Source organism: Panthera onca, chromosome C2, assembly GCF_046562875.1.
Source record: "Panthera onca isolate mPanOnc1 chromosome C2, mPanOnc1 haplotype 2, whole genome shotgun sequence".
In the NCBI taxonomy this organism is placed as follows: domain Eukaryota; kingdom Metazoa; phylum Chordata; class Mammalia; order Carnivora; family Felidae; genus Panthera; species Panthera onca.
In genome coordinates this window covers 139,686,138-139,709,662 of record NC_138347.1, presented here as the reverse complement: position 1 = coordinate 139,709,662, position 23,525 = coordinate 139,686,138, and the positions used below count along the sequence as shown (strand labels likewise).

General features: G+C 38.4%; 1 protein-coding gene across 6 annotated transcripts in view; it reads right to left on the bottom strand.

Annotated features, from left to right (window-relative positions):
• UBE2E2 (ubiquitin conjugating enzyme E2 E2) overlaps positions 1–22,491 on the bottom strand; it is a 374,957-nt gene extending 352,466 nt beyond the window's left edge. Inside the window, exons 1-3 of one of the 6 annotated variants that reach the window (XM_060638556.3) lie at positions 22,233–22,491; positions 16,358–16,541; positions 7,160–7,210 (exon numbers count right to left, since the gene is read on the bottom strand). In XM_060638556.3, coding sequence (XP_060494539.1) covers positions 7,160–7,210; positions 16,358–16,533 — 227 coding nt within the window. In that variant the 5' untranslated portion in view covers positions 16,534–16,541; positions 22,233–22,491. The remainder of the gene's footprint in view (positions 1–7,159; positions 7,211–16,357; positions 16,542–22,232) is intronic. The other 5 variants (XM_060638561.2, XM_060638557.2, XM_060638559.2 and 2 more) reach the window with 5 other exon arrangements.
• Between the last annotated feature and the right edge of the window lie 1,034 nt (positions 22,492–23,525).

Below are 23,525 nucleotides of genomic sequence, written 5' to 3'. Positions count from 1 at the left end.
CAGCAAGTGACCTAGTATTAAGCTGAGTAACCAAGAAAAACCAATTTGGCATTAAAAGTGCAGACATATGCAAACACTGAGGCAAGAACTGTCAAATGTAAAGAAATTCTTTACTTCAACAAGTGCCAGTAATAATAACACTAACACTAACAACGTACCCACAAACACACACACAAGGGAGTGTAGTAGAAAATGACTATACTCAAAAAAAATTACTTTTCAAAATGTTCTGGCAAAAAAATGTCTTATGGAATTCAGAAATATAAATCAAACATAGTACAAATGATATTCTGGAATGCCCTACATGTTGATTTTTTTTTTCTTTACTGAACCACAAACGGCTAGCCATAAATGTAATTTTAAATGTATTTTTCTATCTAGTCACACATTTGTAAAATAATAAAAGATGAAAGAGTAGAAAACTTGGGTTTAAATCCAAATCAACAAGTAACTCTGAGCAAGTTACTCAATCCCAGGAGTCTCACAGAGTTACTGAAAAGATTAAGTGAAAACCATATATGAAAATCCTTGAAAAGCTAAAAATGCCACATAAATATTACCACAATAACCAGAAAAGGAAAACAATTAGTGACAATAATTAGATTTTTGCACTGGTAGCTCTTTCCAGAGTTCACTCCTATATAAAAACTATTCCCAATTTCTATTTCAATGCCTTCCTATTCTGTGATATAGTTTTGAAAAATATTAATCCAGATGTACACATTTTTCTCTACATACTGCCTCACTTACTATGATCTGGAAAATACATTTTCCTCTATTAAATGGCTCTCATGACACAGTGGTTGGATTTATGTCCAGTCATGGCCTCTCCTATAGTGGGAACACCTTAAACTAATGAGTGAAGACAATGAAAAGTAAATCAATTAGAAAACCTACAGTTTCTGACCCAAAACTTACTACAAAGCTACAGTAATCAAGACTCTGTCAATAAAAAGGAAAGAAAGACTATGTGGCATTGGCATAAGGAGAGACACACAGATCAATGGAAGAAAATTTAGAGTTCAGAAATAAGCCTTCACATTTATGATTCATTGATTTTTCAACAAAGATGTCAAAACAATTCAACAGTCTTTTCAGCAAATGGTGCTGACATAATTGGGGATGCACACACACACACAAAATAAATGTGGACCTTTACCTCACACCATATACAAAATGGATCAGAATCAAAATATTAAAGCTAAAACTAAAAAACCCTGAGAAGAAAAATAAAAGTGTACACTTCTGTAGTACTGGATTAGGCAATGGCAGAAGTGACACCAAACATACAAACAACGAAAAGAAAAAGTAGGTAAATTAGACTACATCAAAATTTAAAACTTTTGTGCCTCAAAGATCACCATCAAGGAAGTAAAAAAACTATCCACAGGGAAAAATATTTGCACATCATATATCTTATATGGCCCTTGAACCCAAAATAAATAAAAGAACACTTACAACTTAACAATAAGACATGCAACTGAATTTTAAAATGGGCAAAAGATTTGAATAGACACTTCTCCAAAGATATAAAAATAGCCAATAAGCATATGAAAAGATGATCATCAGCATCATCGTCACTATACCCATCAAGATAATGCAAGTCAAAAGCACAATGATATACCACTTATACCTAAGATGGTTATTATCAAAAAGATAGACAAGAACAACTGCCAAGGTTGTACAGAAACTACAACTCTCAAACACTGCTGGTAGGAAGGCAAATGGTGTAGCGTTTGTAATGCAGTCTACCAATTCCCCAAAAGGTTAAATATAGTTACTCTATGACTCAACAATTCTACCTAGGAAGGTATAAACCCAAAAATATCAAAACAAATGTCCACACAAAATCCTGTACACGAATAGCTACAGCAGTATTCCTAAAAGTCAAAAAGTGGAAACAACCCCAAAGCATATCAACTGATGAATGGATAAATAAAATGCAGTATAGGGGCACCTGGGTGGCTCGGTCCATTAAGCGTCCAGCTTCGGCTCAGGTCATGATCTCACGGTTCATGGGTTCTAGCCCCGCGTTGGGCTCTGTGCTGACAGCTCAGAGCCTGGAGTCCGCTTCGTGTTCTGTGTCTCCCTCTCTGCCCTTACCCCCACTCGCTCACTCGCTCTCTCTCTCTCAAAAACAAACATTAAAAAAAATTTTTTTAATGAAGATAAAAATAAAAAACTAAAATGTAGTATATTCACACAATGGAATATTATTCAGAGACAAAAAGATGAAGCACTGATGCACACTACAACAAGGATGAACCCTGAAAACACTATGCTTCATGAAAGAAGCCAGTCATAAAAGATCATTCTGTCTGATTCCATTAATACAAAATGTCCAGAACAGGCAAATCTATAAGAAACAGAACAGACTGATAACCTAGGGCTCAAGGTTGGAGAGTTGGGAGGAAATGGGGAAGGAGTTACTGCTAAAAGGTTTGGTGTATCCTCTGGGGGTGATCAAAATGTTGTAAAATTGATTGTGATGGTTACACAACTGTGTGAATATAGTAAAAGCCTCTGAATTTTACACTTTAAATGACATCTCAATGAAGCCATTAGTTGTTTGTTTTTTTTTTAAAGCAGAGGCTGTGTCCAATGAGTAGATCATTGAAACATAGCAATAAAAAGTGAAAACTCGTAGTATAACTGAACTACATCCACTTTTTTTTAGTATTTCCTCCTTTTACTTGTTCAATTACTAAATCAAAAATCAAAATCCAAATGAATCCTTTTACCATAGTCTCTACTTTCAAAAAGTAGTTAAGGATCCCTATCATTTCCATTCTCATAAAGCAAATACAAACTTGGGCAGTATCAGATAATGACAGAATTTGAATTTAGTTTCTCTACAATACAGAAGAACAAGTTACCCTTTGAATGAAAAAGTTTTAACTTGGAGACTTTTCTAGTTAGCTCCCAGTTTCCCACTAGCATTAAGTAATAGAAATGAATGTATTAGCACATTTACAGATTCAAGAGCTGTGCTTTTGACAATTTGTGAAGAATCAGGATAGTCACAACATATAGTCATTTACAAAGGGCAGCAATTCTACCCATCAGAGCTCCGTAAGGGTACTGCATGAATTTTAGTGGCTGCATCCAGCTAAGCTGTTGAACAAGGCACTGAGGTAGTGAGCAATTCCAGTCCAATACCTCCAATTCAGCTGGCACTATGAAAACACTTGTGGATCTGCAGAGGCACGAGGATGGAACCCTTGCAAATGTCATGGGTCAATTATGTTACCCATCATAAGAACTGAAGCCAAACAAAACATATTGTACTACTTATGGGAAATATTCTAAATATATAACCAAACTTCACCCAAACTGGGTGTAATTTTCTATGCCTATGGCCCTACAGACCCCACGATTTTATGAACAGAAACTTTTTTCTTAGTTGTATCGTAAGGTTTTGTTTTTAAACATTAACTCTTACGCTATAATAGAAAAAACACCCAAAGGTACTTAATTGAATCAAGCGTTAAGAAAAACTGTATTACTGCATTTTTACCTTAAAGACAACAGAAGTGAAAAGAAAATTGAAAGATGTACAGGTATGTGTTTCTTATAAAAAGAAATAATTCAACTTATTATCAAAGTATTTTGTGGATACTTTAAAAATATTTAGACTCATTCAAAACCTGAAAAGAAAAATTAAACAATACCACAGCAGTTCCTCTAAAAATGCCTTACACAAACATATCTATCTACACTGAATGATAGAATTCAGAGAGACTTTATATTCCCAACATGTCTACATGACAGACTCACAGAGTACTTTAACACATGCCAGTTCCCGCAAAATAATTCCAAGAAATGCTAAAATGGACATCACATAAGAGATGCACCAAAATTCAGAGGTGCCATCTCTAACTTGACAAATAGATATAACTGGGCTGTACTGGTTTAATAAGGCTCCAGAAAATAAGGGTAAACCACACTCGAAGTGAAATGTAACACACAGTCAGCCACCCTGACTGAGACCACTAATAACAGATAAAATACTTTCTCTGTTCTGACTGCCTAAACAGGCACACTCACAGATGTTCCCTCATACATAATCTTTACCTGTGATAGTGAGCTAACAATTACCCAAAAGGCAACCAAACAAAAGGCAGGATTTTAAGAGGCCTGCATGCTAGTAAAGATAATACACAAAGAGAGTACTAGAGGAATATGATTTTGACTCCTTCTAGTAGGCATATAGCTTTAATTTAGAATATCTCTGTAAATTAATTATTTAGTCATTAGGGCACAAATACAGGCAGCACAGAACTTTTAAAAATCAACCACAAAAGCACTGTTAACTTTGTGCCAAAAATAAGCCAAACTAAAATTGTGGTCTAACTTCGCTTTCTTAAGATAGTAACCACATTCTCACCGAAATATAGATGGAGAGATTTACTATAAACCACAATCAAATATTTGACACCAAACAATCCAAAGGCCACAGTAATCCACTTAACGATCACAATGACATCTATATTAAGTAGCACAAGTACAGAGGGCACGTAGAACCAATCACCACTTCCCAATCAGCCACAGCATGGAGGATCTTTGCCTGCAAAGGGAGCACCACATATGTGAAGGTAACTATGATCTTCATCTCTGCCTGATCCAGTCCAATCAGCCATTCAGGGATCAAGAAAAGGAGCCAAAGCTACAGAATCACAGACCTGGCTTCTAAAGCAAACTTGCTAGCTATCCAATCTTCATACCATTAAATCAATTTCCTTGCAAATTCCCATAAGCAAGCAGTTTAACCAAGGTAGGCATCTTTCTACAACGTTCCATGTCAATTATATCTCAATAAAACTGGAAAAAAACACAACAAAGTAGGTATCTTTGCTAAAACTGTCTGAAGGGCTTATTGTGTGTGACATCCACATTTTAAAATGATTTTATAAAGAGTTTACATAACTAGTAATGATATCATTAACTATGGCTCAGTGAAAAAGTTTATCTCCAAATTTCAGATGACATTATAAACTTTTCTTTTTTAAATAGAATTGTGATTTATTTTAGTTTATTTAAATAATCATCAATATGTAATTCCTTTTCTCACACTTGATGCATGTTTTCCTGCATGTTTACAACATACTGGTTTAATCAAATCTAAATTACTATCTGTAATAAATCAAAACTAAATTAGGCAAATGTACTGGAAAATAATATATCTTAAAGTAACAGTCTAGCCATCACATGATATTATATGTAGATTTCATTTATTAAAAATGAGCCTTAAACAAGCTCATTAAGGGGCGCCTGGGTGGCTCAGTAGGTTAAGCGGCCGACTTCAGCTCAGGTCATGATCTCGCGGTCCATGAGTTCAAGCCCCGCGTCGGGTTCTGTGCTGAGAGCTCAGAGCCTGGAACCCGTTTCAGATTCTGTGTCTCCCTCTCTCTCTGCCCCTCCCCTGTTCATGCTGTGTCTCTCTCTGTCTCAAAAATAAATAAACGTTAAAAAAAATTTTTTTAAATAAAAATAAAAAAAAAAGCTCATTAAAACAAAGTAGTTTATTTTGCCAATTGTTTTCAAAAGTTAAGCAAATAAGTATATAAATTAAGTTCATATTTTTACCAATTTAGTTGTAAGAAGGTTACAAAAGTCATACATGTGGCTAAATAATTTAGTTTTTTAAAAACATTCAAACTGGAGCACCTGGGTGGCTCAGTTAGTTAAGCGCCCAACTTCGGCTCAGGTCATGATCTCCTGGCTCATGGGTTTGAGCCCCATGTCAGGCTCTGTGTTGATAGCTGGGATTCTATGTCTCCCTCTCTCTCTGCCCCTCCCCCCCGCTTGTGCTCTTTCTCTCTCAAAAATAAATAAACATTAAAAAAGTTTTTTAAAGATTCAAACCATTAAAATGAATACTGTCATAAGAAACAAGAGATTTTAGATTTCATTCAAACCGGAATTTTCCACAAATCATTCCATTTCCATGAATTGGCCAGCAAAGCCTAAACAATGATCTGCCATCTGAAAAAATCTCTGATGTAACACAGTCATTAAGTGTGACAAAAAGTCTTAGTGTTAAACGGTTTTTACCTAACAGAAATATTTGGTCTATCTGAATAAAACAGTCTTTGAATATTATTGTGAGTACATACACTGTATATGACTCTCATGTAAAGAACCACAGTAGATTCACCACAAACATAAAAGGCCCTATTAGAAATGTTTCTACACAAAACACTTGTCAACTAGCCAACTATCAAATAGCCATCTGCAAAGTTTTCACTTTCATTAATACACAGAGTTGCTATCTTTGCTTCCACAAAAAAATAAGATCAGTGAAATCAGAAATCGCACCAAACAATAAATTCTACCTGCATTCAGTATTATCAACACTTTCCTGTGATCTGCTGTCTCACCTTCAATCCACAAGACTACCAATTTAAACTATGAAAACTCCATGTTGGCCTAGTTCCAACACCACCCTCACATCAAACAGAAAGAAATGTTTAAAAGAGTCAAACAGCCGTCTTCTAACTATTCCACCAGATCCAAGATACAGTACAACGTTAAGAGTTTATTTTTCTCCTCTTCCTCTATGTACCTGTATAACATTAATCATTTCCAGGCAAGCAATTTTACTTCTTATAAGTAAACTCTGACCAGAAAATTGAAAAATGTAGTCATAAAGGAGAGAACATTTTCAATTTAATATCACTGCCTCAAATCACCCATTCTTACTTCTACACCCATTCCACGGCCAATGATTTAAGAAATAATGTAAACCGTGAAGAAACACTGTTTAATGTTCCAGCACTTTTAAAAATCAATTTCCAACAAGATAACAAGTGAATGATCAAATAGCAAATACTTTAGCCACACTATTATTCTATCATTAAAGAAATCATTTAAGGCCCCATCACCTCACCAACTAAAAGTTAACTGTATTTGTTACTCTATAATTTCATTATCTTATTGTCACTGCATTGCTGTATGTTTGACAACTCCACCATTCCTCTACAATAAACTTGATAAGTATGCCATTTCAGCACAGAAACAACAACCATCTTCCACAGTCATTTAAGTCCAAACCACAATGATATTTTACTAATTAATCAGACTATAACAACAGGTGGACATCAAACAATTCAATTATACCTTGTGCAAAAGACACAAATAAAAATCCATAAGTACTTACCTACAATTGGGAGGAGGGTCCAACGTAATCTCTGCGAGTTCCTTCTGAATTCTTTAAAAAAGACAAAGTTTTGTTAAAAAAGAGACAAAGTTATGTTAAAACGTCTTCATACTCTTAACAGTTCATTAAAGTGTTATACTTTTACACTAACACTTCCCATTTGTGTGTTTTTATTTTGAAACACTAATACTGTATAAATCATCATACACAATAACATTCAAGTAGTAACTTCTACCATGATTTTGGCAATGCACCTACAAAAGGTAAAAAGACTGGCCATGATCAGTACATGTAGCCTACAGAAACAACACTGACTTAAATTAAAATGTCACTGAACCACCCGATAACACTAACCAAAATTTCTAGTTTAAATTGGAAACCTTTGCCACATTATTTATGGATCATTCCAACTTCTGATCTGTACAAGAACCTCCCCAAATAAGATGGAAACATGATTATTAATTAAGGCTTCTGAATGATCCAAACCACTGATAAAGAATTATCAGGATCTCATTTCAACATGTGAAACTGCTATCAAAATACAAATGGGGGCACCTGGGTGGCTCAGTTGGTTAAGCGTCCAACTTCGGTTCAGGTCACGATCTCGTGGTTTGTGGGTCTGGGCCCCGCATCAGGCTCTGTGCTGACAGCTCAGAGCCTGGAGCCCGCTTCAGATTCTGTCTCTCGCTTCCTTTGCCCCTCCCACTCATGCTGTTTCTCTCTCTCTCTCTCAAAAATGAATAAATGTTACAAAAATTTTTTTTAATATAAATGGTATTCCTCCCTAAAGCCGCTAGGTTGGAGCAGGTAGAGGCTTTCCAGTTTGACATTGTTCCTTCTGCGTGGACTATCCTAATAATATGCAGATAACCATCTTAATGTCATTGCCCGAGATTCATGCAAAAAGAACTTTTTTTAAAACCTGCTTTTCCCATGTGTTATTTTTCAACTTTGACTTTTAACTGCATCTAATTCCTTATATACATATACAAAGGCTAACAGTGCTACAACGTTTTAGAAGACTATACTTAAAATTTTTCAACTTTGACTTTTAACTGCATCTAATTCCTCATATACATATACAAAGGCTAACAGTGCTACAACGTTTTAGAAGACTATATTTAGCAATCTCTTAACTAGCATTCTTCTCTTAAATACCATTATTAAAGAGAGGCTTCGTTAAACCAAGATACAAAAAAAATTCTCAAAACCATTTCTTGTCCTTAGCTTTGGTTTTTAAACATGAGATTTGCTAACTGGATGCCTGTTATCTGGTAATTATTGTGATAGTAAATGGATGATAGTTACTAAAGTACCCTAAAAAATAAGAATCTGAAAACATTTACTCTCAATTTCATTTCATGTCTTTTTCAAGGCAACAAATGAAAATACAGAAATAGACGTGACTCCTCTGAGAGGACTGGCATCAATTTCCTAAAGGAATTGCATGTTACTAACATAATTTTCACTTTTTTAAGCCATGTGATTCAAGGTTGGGAAGGCATTATGAGGTTGAGAAAGACTTATAAGTTCAAAGCCAAAAACACTTTCATTTTAATTCTGCTATGCCATTAATTGAGAGTTATTCAGTAAAAAGACTGTTCACACCTGCATTCTCTTTCTTTCTCTCTCTCTGAGCCTCAGCTTTCTATCCTATAAAATGAAGAGGTTTATTTTCCATCCTAAAAAATGAAGAGGTTAACTTCATGATCAGTTTTATCTTTAAAACATATGATTCCTTCTGATACGGATTCTATGATGTGTTCACATACATATAAAGTATATGCAATCTATAATTAAATGAGAAATCTCAAAGATCTGATATAGAGGAACACCCTTTATGGATCTCACACAAATGTATACAACAGGCACTTGACAACTAATAAGTCCAGGTTAAGGACAGTAAACTAAGCACACACACATCCACCTCCTATCCCTTCAGGACTCCACTCGGGGCAGGCAGGAAAGGGCAGGGAGGCAAAATACAGAAAGTGCAAAAAAGAATAAACAGCAAAGAAAAGGAGATGAGAAGTTTCAGTATATTTCTGGAAGACAAAGCAGACAGGTGTAAATTAAACAGGTGGAGATGGCCAAGAAAAGGGGCTGCAGAGTGTGTAAAAATATAATAAAGACTGGGGCGCCTGGGTGGCTCAGTCAGTTAAGCATCCTTGATTTCAGCTCAAATCATGATCTTATGGTCATGGGATTGGGCCCTGTTTGGGGCTCTGCACTGGCAATGAGGAGCCTGCCTGGGATTCTCTCTTTCTCCCTCTCTCTCATTCTGCCTCTCCCTTGCTCCTGCATGCATGCCCTCTCTCTCAAAATAAATAAGCATTTTTAAAAAAGAATATAATAAAGACACATTATTAAGAGGAGGGGAGACAACCAGAAATTCCAGAAGAAAAACACCTAGGTAAGAAAAGCATAGATCAGGGCCCTGGGTGGCTCAGTCAGTTAAGCAATAGACTCTTGATTTCGGCTCAGGTCATGATCTCACAGTTTGTGAGTTCAAGCCCTGCATCAGGCTTTGTGCTGAGAGTGTGGGGCCCACTTGGGATTCTCTCTCTCCCTCCCTCTCTCTGCCCCTCCCAAGCTCTCTCTCAAAATAAATAAACTTCAAAAAAATTATTCAACAAATAGGTGAAAATACTGTATATAATTTAGACTTATGCAGAAAAACCAATAGAAGGACTAAAACCAGAGATGGCTAAGAGAGAGAGAGTCTGCTTCAAGACAACTGGGATAGGAAGGTATTTGGACAGAAAATTGTTGCTTTCCATTAAATAGGTCTCTGTACTACTTAGTTAGCAGAAACATGAATAACTTATACAAATTGTTTTTAAACCAAGAGGACCAAAAGAATAGGCATTCAAGAGTGAGCTTAAACTGTCAATGTAAACTTTTTGACATAAAAGAATTTCTTTGGGATTTTCAAATAACTCATCTTACTTTATGCTTACACTGTCCCTTTTGATTTAAAAATTGATAAATCAGGGGCACCTGGATGGCTCCGTAGGTTAAGCATCCAACTCTTGATTTCCGTTCAGGTCATGATCTCACGGTTTGTGAGACTGAGCCCTGTGTTCGGCTCTACACAGATAATGCGGAACCTGCTTGAGATTCTCTGCTCTCTCTCTGTCCTCCCCTGCCGCCCCCAACACTTGTGTGTGTTCTCTCTCTAAGTAAATTTTTAAAAAGCTGATAAATCATAATTTTCTGTCAAATAATGGAACTTGAACACCTCTGGATGTCTATAATTCCCGATCTAATTATTCAATACAAAAAGCAATTTATTGATAAACTTGACAACTCTAAGCCGTGAGTCAATATATTAAAATATATTTTGTGCCACACCTAAGAATGGATATATTTCTCTTGACAATATATTCATTGCTTTTCTTGACAGAAAAGATTATACTAAGAATTGCTATTTAAACAGTTGCAAGATGTCCTGCTGCTTTCAATGACAGCAATTCAATTCTATCTCAAAAGCTGTGATCATGGTATGTATTAAGTTTCGCAGTCTTGACATGTGGGGTAAGAAAGGTAGCTATTTCAGGCACTGTCCCTTAGGGTGAGGAAAAATGAAAAAGTATCAATAATTCACACTTACAGTGTACCTTTCACATGATGATCTTAGTCTATTAAAAGTGAATTAAATAAATCTCACAAAATTCTCTAAGCATTACTGTTTTATCATTTCCCATTTAAAAGATAAAGAAACTAAGGCTAGTTATTGTACACTGGTAAGGTGAGAGGCAATTATCTTGCTAAGTCAAACAAATAAATGACCTCTCTCTTATCAAAACTTTGAAGACAAAATTATTTCTTTATATATAAATCAACTAGACAATTGGCTAAATTCCCAATTTCCATCTAGCAGTGCCACTTCTTTGGTTATTAAGATACTTAAGTCAGCAAATGCACATAGTTATGGAGACAAGTCGGAAGCAAAATACAAACTAAATTTCAGTTTGAAAGACTTCACCTAATACCTTAACTGTTCCAAGAATGGTAAGAGTTACTGCATGTGACTGTCATTCGCTAAAAAGAATGGAGTGAGGGGAGGGGAAAAGAAACAACAATCAGGATTCATTTAGACTTAATTGAAGAATATGGTACCAAAATCATAGATATGCTTATGCTTACACTGTCCCTTTTGATTTAAAAGAAGGTATGAAGCATGCATTTTAACATCAACATATTGGTTTAATGGCTCGGAAAAAATGAAGCAGTACATGTGTACTGACATATTTCAAACACACATATTTCAGGTTAAAGAAAATTCAAGGGGGGCACCTGGGTGGTTCAGTAAGTTAGTTAAGCATCCAACTTCAGCTCAAGTCATGATCTCACATGGGTTTGAGCCCCTCACTGGGCTCTGTGCTGACAGCGCAGAGCCTAGAGCCTGCTTTGGATTCTGTGTCTTCCTCTCTCTCTGCCCCTCCCCAGCTTGTGCTCTCTCTCTCAAAAACAAATAAACAAACATTAAAAAGGGGGCACCTGGGCGGCTCAGTTGGTTAAGCGCCTACTTTGGCTCAGGTCATGATCTCGCAGTTTGCCAGCTGGAGCCCGGCATAGGGCTGTGTGCTCACAGCTCAGAGTCTGGAACCTGTTCTGGATTCTGTGTCTCCCTCTCTCTCTCTCTGCCCTCCCCCCACTCATGGTGGGTGGGTGTGTGTGTGTGTGTGTGTGTGTGTGTGTGTGTGTGTGTCTCAAAAATAAAATAAACATTAAAAAATTTTTTTAAAAACATTAAGACAAAGACGATTCAGGAACTCACTCAGGTCCAAGTAGAGCATGAATATTTGGACATGGGAATTCACAAAGGTATTTTCTTAACAGTTATTTAAAAAGAAAAAAGTGTGCCACCAAAATGCCTTTCTATATTCTTAAATGGACTGTTTTCCTTGGCCACCTGAGAACTCCTACTCTAACCAACTGAGTCAACTGGTCAAAACCTTTGAAAATGAAATTATTATCAAGAAAAACACCACTCAATTAATCACTAAATTTTTTTAAATTTCAAAGTAGTCTCTGAATTAACCTAGAAAAGACAGTCAATGCACATAATAAGCCTAAAGTTTAATTCTGAATGGTGATATAAACTATATATCCGTGATTTTAAGATATCCTCAATAAATATTTTTGCACAATGCATCCTGATTTCAGAAACATTAAAAAAGTTTTTATGTGTACATTTAGAATCAAGAAGATGAAGAGTACTAATTCATTCTAATGTAGAAAACTGTAATAAACGTTTACACTGGAACACACTGGAATCCACCCTTCAACCTAACAAAAATTTAGAGTCTAAAACCAAATAGCAGTATGTCCAGTAAAATCACAATGTCTACTCCAAACAAAGTTAATTTGGAATAAATGTGATTTAAAATTCACAGTTACAGATGTGTCAACACTTGAAAGCAGTACAGTCAATTCAATGACGAGCTCAAAATAATTGTTTTATTGAACTGACTAGTCAATCAAATAAAATCATCAAAATGTGTCACTGCTAGACATAGTCCAACTACATACTTGCAAATATAACAAGTGATATAGACATTATCAAGATAAAAGCACGTCAATTTTTTAAGAAACAAATTCTTGCCAAGGAGCAAAAACTGATCAAATATGTAACTATAATCTTCCTCTTACCTCAAAATAGATGAAATTAACTTATACCATTGTTTAAATAAAGTGTCCACTTAAATGATTCCTATATTCTACGTCACTCTTCCATAATACCTTAAAAACTGAGATTTTTTTTTAAAATACGTTTCTACACAAAAGTATTAGTTCTTCAGTTACAGCACATTTCATGCAATTGAGCACTTATGTACAAAGTAATTTTCCCGAGTTACGTAAAATACACATAATCACAGCATCTGAGTATTTCTAGTTCAACAGTAGTATTATGTCCTCAAAGGTTAACATAGATCTCATTTTCCTAAAGTTTATCAAATGAACTTAAAAAACATCTACAAGACTTTAGGTGGCACAAAGTCTATAAATGACAGCACCACTGTATGAGACCTTACTAGATGGCAAATAAATGCGTTATCATATTCAGTCCTCATGACGGCCTTGTGAAGAAGTACCATTATTATCTCCATTTTACAGAAAAGGAAACTGAGGTTGGAGACGTTAAATTATGTATCTCAGATCACAGAGCTGCTAAATGCCAGAACCTATAATCAAACCCAGATCCCAGCTCTAGAGTCCAACCTGTGTACTTCTTCTGATAAATTATCTCTTATAAAATGACACTATATGGAAAAGACTTCTCATCTCAATAAAAATTAACAATAATAAATTAGAATTTTATTTTGAAATGATCTCTTAACTTTGAATCTTCTGCACACATTAGTACTGGGATCTTAATTATCCATGGAAGAACCAATCCCTACAATCAAATCAAGGTTCTAAGACACCTGTAAGTAAATACTGTGACTCTACTATGGTAGGCACTATAGATATAATGATGAATTTAAAAGATGTGGGTGTCTGCCTTCCTGATTCTCAATTTTTTCCTGAGTTCTTAGAATTTAAGCAAAAATAGAAAAAAATAAAATAACTTCACTATCAACTAAGTTGGAGGAAAAGATGAGTGAAAAATTAAGCTTTCTCTTTTAACTCAGACAATACTTCCTACTCTAACCACTGCAATAATACCAATTACTATTATGCGCTGATCAGGCACTGTCTTGGATTCTTTACATACACGTACTATCTCAAAACTAGGTCTTATCCTCTTTTTAAAGGGGAGGGGGAGGGACTAGGTTTGACTATATAATGTATACTTCGGGGTTTTTCTTTTTTTTTTTTTTTTTTTTTTTTTTTTTATTTTTGGGACAGAGAGAGACAGAGCATGAATGGGGGAGGGGCAGAGAGAGAAGGAGACACAGAATCGGAAAGAGGCTCCAGGCTCCGAGCCGTCAGCCCAGAGCCTGACGCGGGGCTCGAACTCACGGACCGCGAGATCGTGACCTGGCTGAAGTCGGACGCTTAACCGACTGCGCCACCCAGGCGCCCCTCTTTTTATTTTTTTTAATGTGTATTTATTTTTGAGAGAGAGACAGAGATAGAGCACGAGTGGGGGAGGGGCAGAGAGAGAGGGAGACACAGAGTCCGAAGCAGGCTCCAGGCTCTGAGCTGTTAGCATGGAGCCTGATGTGGGGCTTGAACTCATAACCTGAGCTGAAGTCAAACACTTAACCGACTGAGCCACCAGATGCCCCTATAATGTATACTTTGTACACACTGTAGTAAAATAAAGTAAAATATTACCCATGTACTTGAAAAAATCATGCAATCCTCACTTTCACACACTGTACACTTAATGATCTCTCACACACAGAATTTGGTCTTTTGATACATCACTCAATTATGATTTTGAGGGATTATGGAGATCCTCCTAATGAGGGGGAAAGGCAGGGCCTCATGAAACAGACAGGAGTCTTTGCTAACTAGCATCATGGGACACCTGAGCACAAACCCAGGCAAAGCACTATCCCAAGTCTACTTCCCACAGATCTGGACAGCCCATTCTCTCCCTTTTCTGACAAGCTGAAGATGCCCTGTGAAAATCCTCATTATCAGAAGCTGATGACTGAATTACAGTTTCCTCATTTACATGCAGGTACACTCTATAACTGAGTACCTCTTACCCACTCACTCACCCCAACCTTTCTTTCATCTTAATGTCATATTTTCTCCATTCCTACCTTTCTTATCCATACTAACTCCACCCCACATTTCCCAGCAGCAGGTCATTTTGTGCTGTGGCCAGCCAGCAGAGGGGTCATCGGGTCAGCCGACTAAAGCCCTCTGGACTTGTGGGGAGATAGCGAAACTAAACGGAACCCTGTTCTTCCACACTGGCATGTTCTAGTATAGAGGTTTAAAGCTTGAGGCTACCTGACTTTCACACCACTCCTTCAAGAGAGATCAGAGACCAGCAACACACTTCTGGGAAGGAGTTGATTACCCTAGTCCCTTGGAATAAGTTGCTGACCACTCACTATCACTCCAACATCTCTCCCTAGAAGCTCATGTCCCACCAGGAGGCCTGAGAAGGTTCTTCCCAATCCTGTGGATTGACTATACCAGAGGGAAACAAGGTCTACTACACCATAATGGTTTTGGATCATCAGGAAACAGATCCTCCTAATTCATACTATCCAATAAATATAAAGCTATCATTCAACATTCACATTCTACTATGTCTAAAAATTATAGAATGCTTTCATTATGCTTCCTATTTGATATTTTTAAAAAGGTATTAGAAAATAAGACCATTAAACCACAAAATGAGGAAAAACTGTATTAAATTTAGTTTACTTCTAAATTCTTTTCCAAGACACATTCTATAATTAAACAATATTAAAGCAGATTCTCTGGCGAGTCCAGTCCTCATAAGCAATTGATGTGGTAATAGAGACTCATTCAAATATCTACCTTCCAGATGTATCTATTGTCTAGAGAAAAAAAAAAATCTGTATCAAGACAGAGCCACTGCCTTATATAATGAAACCAAGATATGTTTGTTGCTAACTTCAGCATTTCTAACTTTACTAACAAGTAGTAGAAAATATACATCATTCAAAAACTATTTTAACAGATTCCTACTCACTCTTCCATGTTGCTGAACAGAATAAAATATTTATGGTCGAGTAAACCAAACTACCACACTTTTACACACGTTTTCCTATATATGCTCACTTATTAAATAATACAAACACACACACAATGAATATGTATTTTTATGAATTTGTCTATTCATATACAGATTTATTACATTACATTTATTACATTACATTACAGATGTATTCAATATACAGATTTATGAGGGGCGCCTGGGTGGCTCAGTCGGTTAAGCGTCCGACTTCAGCTCAGGTCACGATCTCGCGGTCCGTGAGTTCGAGCCCCGCGTCAGGCTCTGGGCTGATGGCTCAGAGCCTGGAGCCTGCTTCAGATTCTGTGTCCCTCTCTCTCTGCCCCTCCCCCATTCATGCTCTGTCTCTCTCTGTCTCAAAAATAAATAAACGTTAAAAAAAAAAAATTTTTAAAAAATAAAAATAAAAAAAATATACAGATTTATGAATCTGTATCCCAAATAAATGATTAAATACAAAAGAGAGAACTTAAGATGATAAATTGATACTAAAACCAAAAAGGTTAAAATTATTAAGGTACCTTTTAGCACTAGTTGACAATTTAGCAGCTGTTTTGCTGGATATTTTTCCCTCCTTCTTCTTGGGCTGAACTTGCTCTCTTTCTGGTTCTTGCTGAACACTTTCACGCTGGTCTCCATCAGAACTTCCTCCACTAGTGCTTGGACTGTCATCAACTCTTTGTGCCTCAGTGGACATTTTAGATCCTGGATTAAAAATCAAAGATCATTTATTTAGTTGTGGGAGGACGACAGTAAGTTACCTCTAGAACAGAGAGAAAGAGAGCCTGCAAGTAGAATTAAGTAAAACTAATATAAAATGAACAGGGTGGTCATTTACAAAACAACTTTGGGAGCTGCCAAAACTTTTCTTTCAAAACGTACTGAGAAGAAGAAAGAAAACATACAAGATGTATACACAAAACATTCATAGCAACATTATTCACAGAGCCAAAAAGAGGAAACAACCCAAATGTCCACTAACTGATAAATGGATAAACCGAATGTGATACAGCCACACAACAGTGTATTATTCATCCATACAAAGGAATGAAGTACAATATGTACACACCACAACATGGATGAACTTTGAAAACATCATGCTCATTGAAAGAAGTCAGTCACAAAGGACAATAAACTGTATGATTCCATTTACACAGAATGTCCGGAATAGGCAAATTCACAGACAGAGAAGTTGGTAAATGGTTGTCAGGGAGTAGGAGTGAGGGAAGAATGCAGAAGGACTGCTAATAGGTATAAAGTATGCTTTTGGGTTGATGAAAATGTTCTTAAATTAGATAATGGTGATGCTGTGGGGCGCCTTGGTGGCTGAGTCGGTTAAGCGTCCAACTTCGGCTCAGGTCATGATCTCACAGTTCATGAGTTCAAGCGCCTCATCAGGTTCTGTGCTGACAACTCAGAGCCTGAAGCCTGCTTTGGATTCCTTGTCTCCCTCTCTCTCTGCCCCTCCCCTGCTCACATTCTGTCTCTCTCTCTCTCTCTCTCTCTCAAAAATAAATAAACATTTAAAAAAATGTTTTAAAGATAATAGTGATGTTGTACAACTCTAAATATTCTGAAAAACTACTAAGTTAAAATTCTCCAAGCTAGTCAATTATTTTAAGTAACCTTTCTGATAACAGAAGAACACAAAAGAACACAGAGGCCTGCGTGATTCTAAATAAAACCTGAACCATATGATGGTGTCAGCACTGATCGAGCAATATACCAAGCAACTGTGTTTCACAAGAAATGGAGACTGTATTGAAATGGTGAAGGATTCTTTTTTTTCCAGCCTTGGATAAAATATCCCTAAAGACTTTCAAATTCCCTTTGCTCTTAGTTCATGTTCCCCAAGCAGCTCTAATTCTCAACTCAATTTCCTTAATACCTACCTTGATACATAGGTATATAACTGCTATAACCTGGCTAGCAGATACAAAAAAAATTCTAGTAAGTGAAAAGGGATATCCCCTCTGAACTGTCATTCCATAATAATCAATTCCTGAGTTTGGCTTCTATGAAGACATTCCTTACAACCAAACTAGCTTAAAGTGTACTGACAACTCTAACCAAACTGACAAATCAATGTCCAGACTCAAAAGGGCCTTGTGCTCGCCATGTTACCGACACCTAAGAAGTACTTTGTAAAAGAAAGATACCTCAAATAAAGCACTGTTTTTTATTACTGTAATTAGTCTAAATGTATAGCTAGTTGACAGTGATGAAAATTCACCCCCACCGAAGATTTAACTTACAGCTTCCTCTAAATGAAAGTGATTTCATAATACAAGTCTTTAATGGGTTGAAATTTTTATGGTAAGACAAACCAAAAAGCGCTGCAAGAGAATGATCCGGATGCAGAGAGGTGAAGAGTCAACAGAAGATACTGAATGCCTTCAAAGACACATCACACAAACACAACACCACCCCTCTCCACTCCAACAGCTCCCTTCCCCCAGGCCAAACAAAAATACGTCTGTACAAGCAGCTCTGAAAACACACTGACGGAGAAATGTGACTGCTCTTCTACCTGTTCTGTAAATGGAGATCATCAGTCTCCACAGCTGTGACATCTTTTATGAGCACTAAAGTCACTTAATAGAATACTGAAATTTTATACCAGTATGTTTCAAGTCTAGCTGTAACAGTCCTAACATATATTTCTTGCTTTTTTTTCATTTTTATTTCACTTTAATTCTTATCCTTGGATTTAACATTGATTTTTTTTCCAGCTTCTTTCAGTTAAAATATATCAGAAGTTCAAAATCTTATAAGTATGTACATAAAAGCGTGTTAGAGCAGATGCGCATGGAAGTGAGAAAGAGAACAATTCTCAGGGAAAGGTCCTTGGATATAGCAAAATGCTGTTGGCAATATTTTAAGAAATGTGAAATGAGTGAGAAATCATTTTATACATCTTAAACCAGAAGCAACCCATTGTATGAAAAATATACAGAAGCCTAAATGAAATAAAATTCTTTTTTACTGAACTTGGTCCTTCAGTTTAATAATCTATGCCTAGAGTTTCAGTTCTATCTTACGTTAGTTATAAAGCTACACATTCTTCTCAATGTTCTTATTTATGTACATTTGCACAATAATAATGCTATGAGTATATAATTACTCGAAAGATTACTCAATGACTCAATCTGAGCCAAACTCAACTTTCAAACACCACTCCAGAATATCAGAAGACTAATCTCTCCAGAGAATTATTAAAAAATACTATTATGGAGCTCCTGGCTGGCTCAGTTGGTAGAACATGCAACTCTTCATCTCAGGGTTGTGAGTTCAAGCCCCACACTGGGTGTAGAGATTACTAACTAACTAAATTAAATTAAGAAGAAAAAAAAAAACTATTAAAAATATCCAAGTAGGGAGTGAGTGCTAATAGGTATGGAGTTTCTTTTTTGAGGTGCTGAAAATGTTCTAAAATCAGAGAGTTGTGACGGTTGCACATCCTTGTAAATATATCCTAAGACCACTTAGTATACTGTATACTTTGAAACAGTGAGTTTTGCAGTATGTGGAATACATCTCCATAAAGTGGTTATTAATAAAATGGATTTGAGTCTCAGTGTGTTTGGCCGCTGGGAGTCTAGAGAACTGACAGATCAAGAATTGAATGGAGAAGTATTTGATTATGTGGATACTAAAAGAAGGCCAACAGAGGATAAGTATTAGAGGAAATCCTTAGCTGAAGAAAAATTCTTGAAGTGTACCGTATAGACAAAAAAGTACACAAATGTTGAGTGTTGGCCAATGAACTGTCATGAACTGAACACACTTGTGTTACCAGTATCCAGACCAAGAAATACAGCATATGCATCACCTCCTGTCACTACCCTAACTTCTAATACCATGTCTTGCCCAACTTTTAATTTTATATATAGAAATCATATGATGATATACTCAAGTTTGGCTCCTTTCCATAAAAAAGGAAACCCAAATAAAGGTATAATTTCTATAGTTTCACAATAAAGAAAAATATTTCATTTTCACTTTTGACCTAAGACAACTTTATTTCATCTGAATCTTAACCTACAGATAAGAAATTCATCTGAGACCGCTAATAACCACTACAGAAACTTATAGAAACAAAGTTTTCGTTTCTTTTTCAAATATCAAGAGTAAGGCAAATTTCCACTGATTTTGGTTTTGAAATGCCTCAGTACAGAAAAAAGTATTGGAAAAAAATTATTGTACCACTCAGGTGACAACTGATTTTTACGAAGAAAAAGCAGTCTACAAGCATTTTAATTAGGTATAAGTATGAAATTGTTTTGTCTTTCCAAAATACAAATGAATAAAAAGTCATGAATTAAAAGTCTTTAAAGTTATCTTCTAAATCAGCATTTTTAAATTATCTTTAAGATTAATTCCTACTTAGCTAATTTGATCGAATCATAGAAGGAAGATAAACTTAAATTCCAGAGTTAGAAACATAGTGTTCTTCTTCAATGATAGTTTCAAAGCTAATAAGATATCCTAATTTCTATTTTTATTATGGACTCAAAGTAAATCTTGGTTTCTAAACATAAAATAGAAAGGTGGACTTTTCCTCAAACATGCTATATTAAAAGTTTGGATGTTGTTTCTTCTTCAACACACAAAATAATCTTGTATTATAGCTGTGTACTCTATGTCGTAATTACATGCAGTCCTGGAAATCAGCAATATAATAAATGAAACTCACATGTTCCATAAAAATGAAATGATTCGGTTATAAATATAACTGATAACGTAAAAGCAACTATAGTCACTTCATAAATCCAACTACTGTCCAGATAAGCCTTATAACTGTATCTCATGGTATAAAACTGTAAAAGCAAATGTTCATTTGAGCTTTTACAACAGGAAAACGCTTAATCCTGTCTTTTGATATCTTATTTGTCTTCCTACTCAGATTTCTGAACTTACCTAAAATGTAAAATAAAATACAATTTTTGAAGAAAAGGTGCTATGTTCTGGGGGAGATATAATGGGGTATGACATTAAACACTATCGTCAGCATCAGCCCATATGCAAAAACACTAAAGAGCCAGAGCGTCCAAACCGCTGAGACAATTATTTAAATTGCAAGGTCCAGACTGAATTATCACATATACAGAAACATACTTTTTAAAGAATCAGGAATAAAATAAAAAAAAAAAAACTAAGAAGACCTTAAAATCTTTCCAAAGCGCTAGATAATCCGAAGGTAAACCCTAGCACTTTCTTTTGTACTTTTAAATAAAAATATTTCAGTAAACTCTCAAGAATACACAATACAAAACGATGAATCTTGAAAACATGCAAATAGGTCTAACAGCCACCGAGCACAGGATGATGTCTTTCTAAAGCGGCCTTAATTTCCTTAAGGGAAGATGGATTGGACATTTCTGGTTGGTCGTGGGAAAAAAAAAAAAAAAAACCCACAAGAAGCTACGCTTTATCTTCATTAGAAATGGTAAAGGGCAAAAGGATCAAAACATTATGAGAGAAGAGAGGGGGAGAAGTGGGGGAAGGAGGGCAGAGGGAATCCAGTTTCAAACCAGGCCAGTGGGGGCTGCAGAGAAGAGACCAGAGAAAAATGGGCTTCGGCTCCAAACTGTGACAAGCGCTAGGCTTCACAAAAGACCAATACAACACCCGGGCATACACAAACACACCCCACAAGGTCTTCTCCAGGAGGGCCACGGGGTTCGGTGGCGGCGCCAGACCCGGCACTCGCCAGAGAGACACCATGTGCAGCAATTATGCAATTAGGGAAAATAGCAAAAGATCAAGCCGGGCACTTTCCACCGTGACATTTATCCAGTACTTTTGCAAAGACTTAGTTCCAGGATGCGGCTGGGAAAGCAAAGGGGCTGGAAGGGTGGCGAAGGATGGGGAACTGAGAACGGAAGGGGGTAGAAGATGGACAGGCAGGGACGAGGCGGGCGGGGGTGGGGGGGGGGATAGGAAGGAGGGGGAGGGGTGGAAAGGGCGAGAAACAGGGGCAGGAGGCTCGCGGGAGGGGGCGCCGGGAATGGGGCACGCTAGGGAGCAGAGAAGGAGAACTAGGGCGCAATTGGTGTAAGGAGAGACCTGCGACGTGGAGAGGAGGTTGGGGGGGGGGACGCCCACTAGAGGGGGGACGCCAGCTAGAGGGAGGACGCCGGGGACTGGAGTGGGGGAGCACCGGCGAGGCCCGGGCGAATACCTGAGGGAGGGGCGTCTGCGCAGGTCACGGGCTAGAGCCCAAGCGCCGCGAAAGAGGGCTGCGGAGGCGGGGGGCGGAGGGGGGGCGCTGGGAGGGCCGAGGACGGGGTGTCCCCGCAGACGGTCTTGTCACCGAAAGCCGGACCCGCGCACCACGCACCCGGCCGCCCGGCCACGCCTGTCCCCGCCGCGCTCGCGCCCGCCCGGACTCACCCTCAGCGCCGCTGCCGCTGCCCGCGGCCGTTCCAGCTCCGGCTCCCGAGGCTGCTGCCCGCGGCTGCTGCTGCGGCCGCCCCTGACTCCTGGAAAGTGAAGCCACCGCCTCCGCGAGACGCTGCCTCCGCCCGGCCGTCCGCGCGCGCGCCCGCGAGTGCGCGTGCCCGTGTGCCCGCCCGGGAGAGACCGCGAGAGCGCGAGCCCCACGTCGGCCGTGCCGCGCCGCGCGCCTCCCGGCACCCCAAGCCCGCTCCGCCCCGCCTCCTCCCGGCGCGTGGCCGCGAGGGGGCGGTGGCGGGCGCGCGCACGGGCTAACTGCCCGGCCGGCCTGGCGAGGGGGCGGGGAGGCGGCACGGAAAAGTAAAGTGACAGCCGAGTCCCGCGAGTGAGCCGTGGCGGGGGTGGGCGAGGGCTGTCCCACGGAAAAGGAAAGGCAGGGACCAGGAGAGGAGAGGGAAACAGAGGCTAACGAGGCGACTTGAGGGGAAGGGACGCGGGGACCTTGACGGGCACGCGCATTAAAGGGCAATGCTGGCTGGGGGGGGGGGGGGGGGGGCGGGGAAGGGGAATTGCCCTAAGACGAAGCTGGGTGCGGCGTTTTACCCCCAGCCACTGCAGCCGTGGGCTGCACACTTGCCTCACAGTGTTCGCAAAGTAACTACAGGGACTGACCCTGTTGACATATTAACCAAAACTCAGACGCTTGGTTCCCACATGCACCCAAGATGAGAAAACTTCGCACTAGCCTGGAAAGTTCGCGAAGGCTAACCCAGACTCTCTACCCTACACTGCAACAGTAAAATCCTTCAGCCTTTTGGGTTGTCCCGGCCTAGAATGTACACGGTAGCTAGGAGCTCCAAGCCATTTTAACCCTGGGATATTCGGGAGAGAGGACAAAGGAGGAGGATATTTGGGAGAGAGGTGAAAGAGCGAGTGGGAGCTGCCTTAATGCCCAGTTAAAGGCAATGGGAACAGTAGCAGTGCTGTGGGTGACCTGAGGGAACGTCGTGTTCCCCTATAATCTTCACCCCAAATAACCATAAAAAAAAAAAAAAGAACCCACGCCTGTCATGCAAACTCAGCTTCCACAAAATTTCCCCCACCTTCAACCCTAGCTCCTTTTGCCAAATGATTGCTGTTGCTGCTCCTAGACCTCTCCTATATAGGACCTGTCGCTATATATGTGACATACTCTGGAGCTGGCACCGTATGTGGGGAAAGTGGCTGCAGATAGCCTCCATAGAGTCCAGCTCAATTCAAACAGCCTAAAGAAATCAGTGCAATAAGACC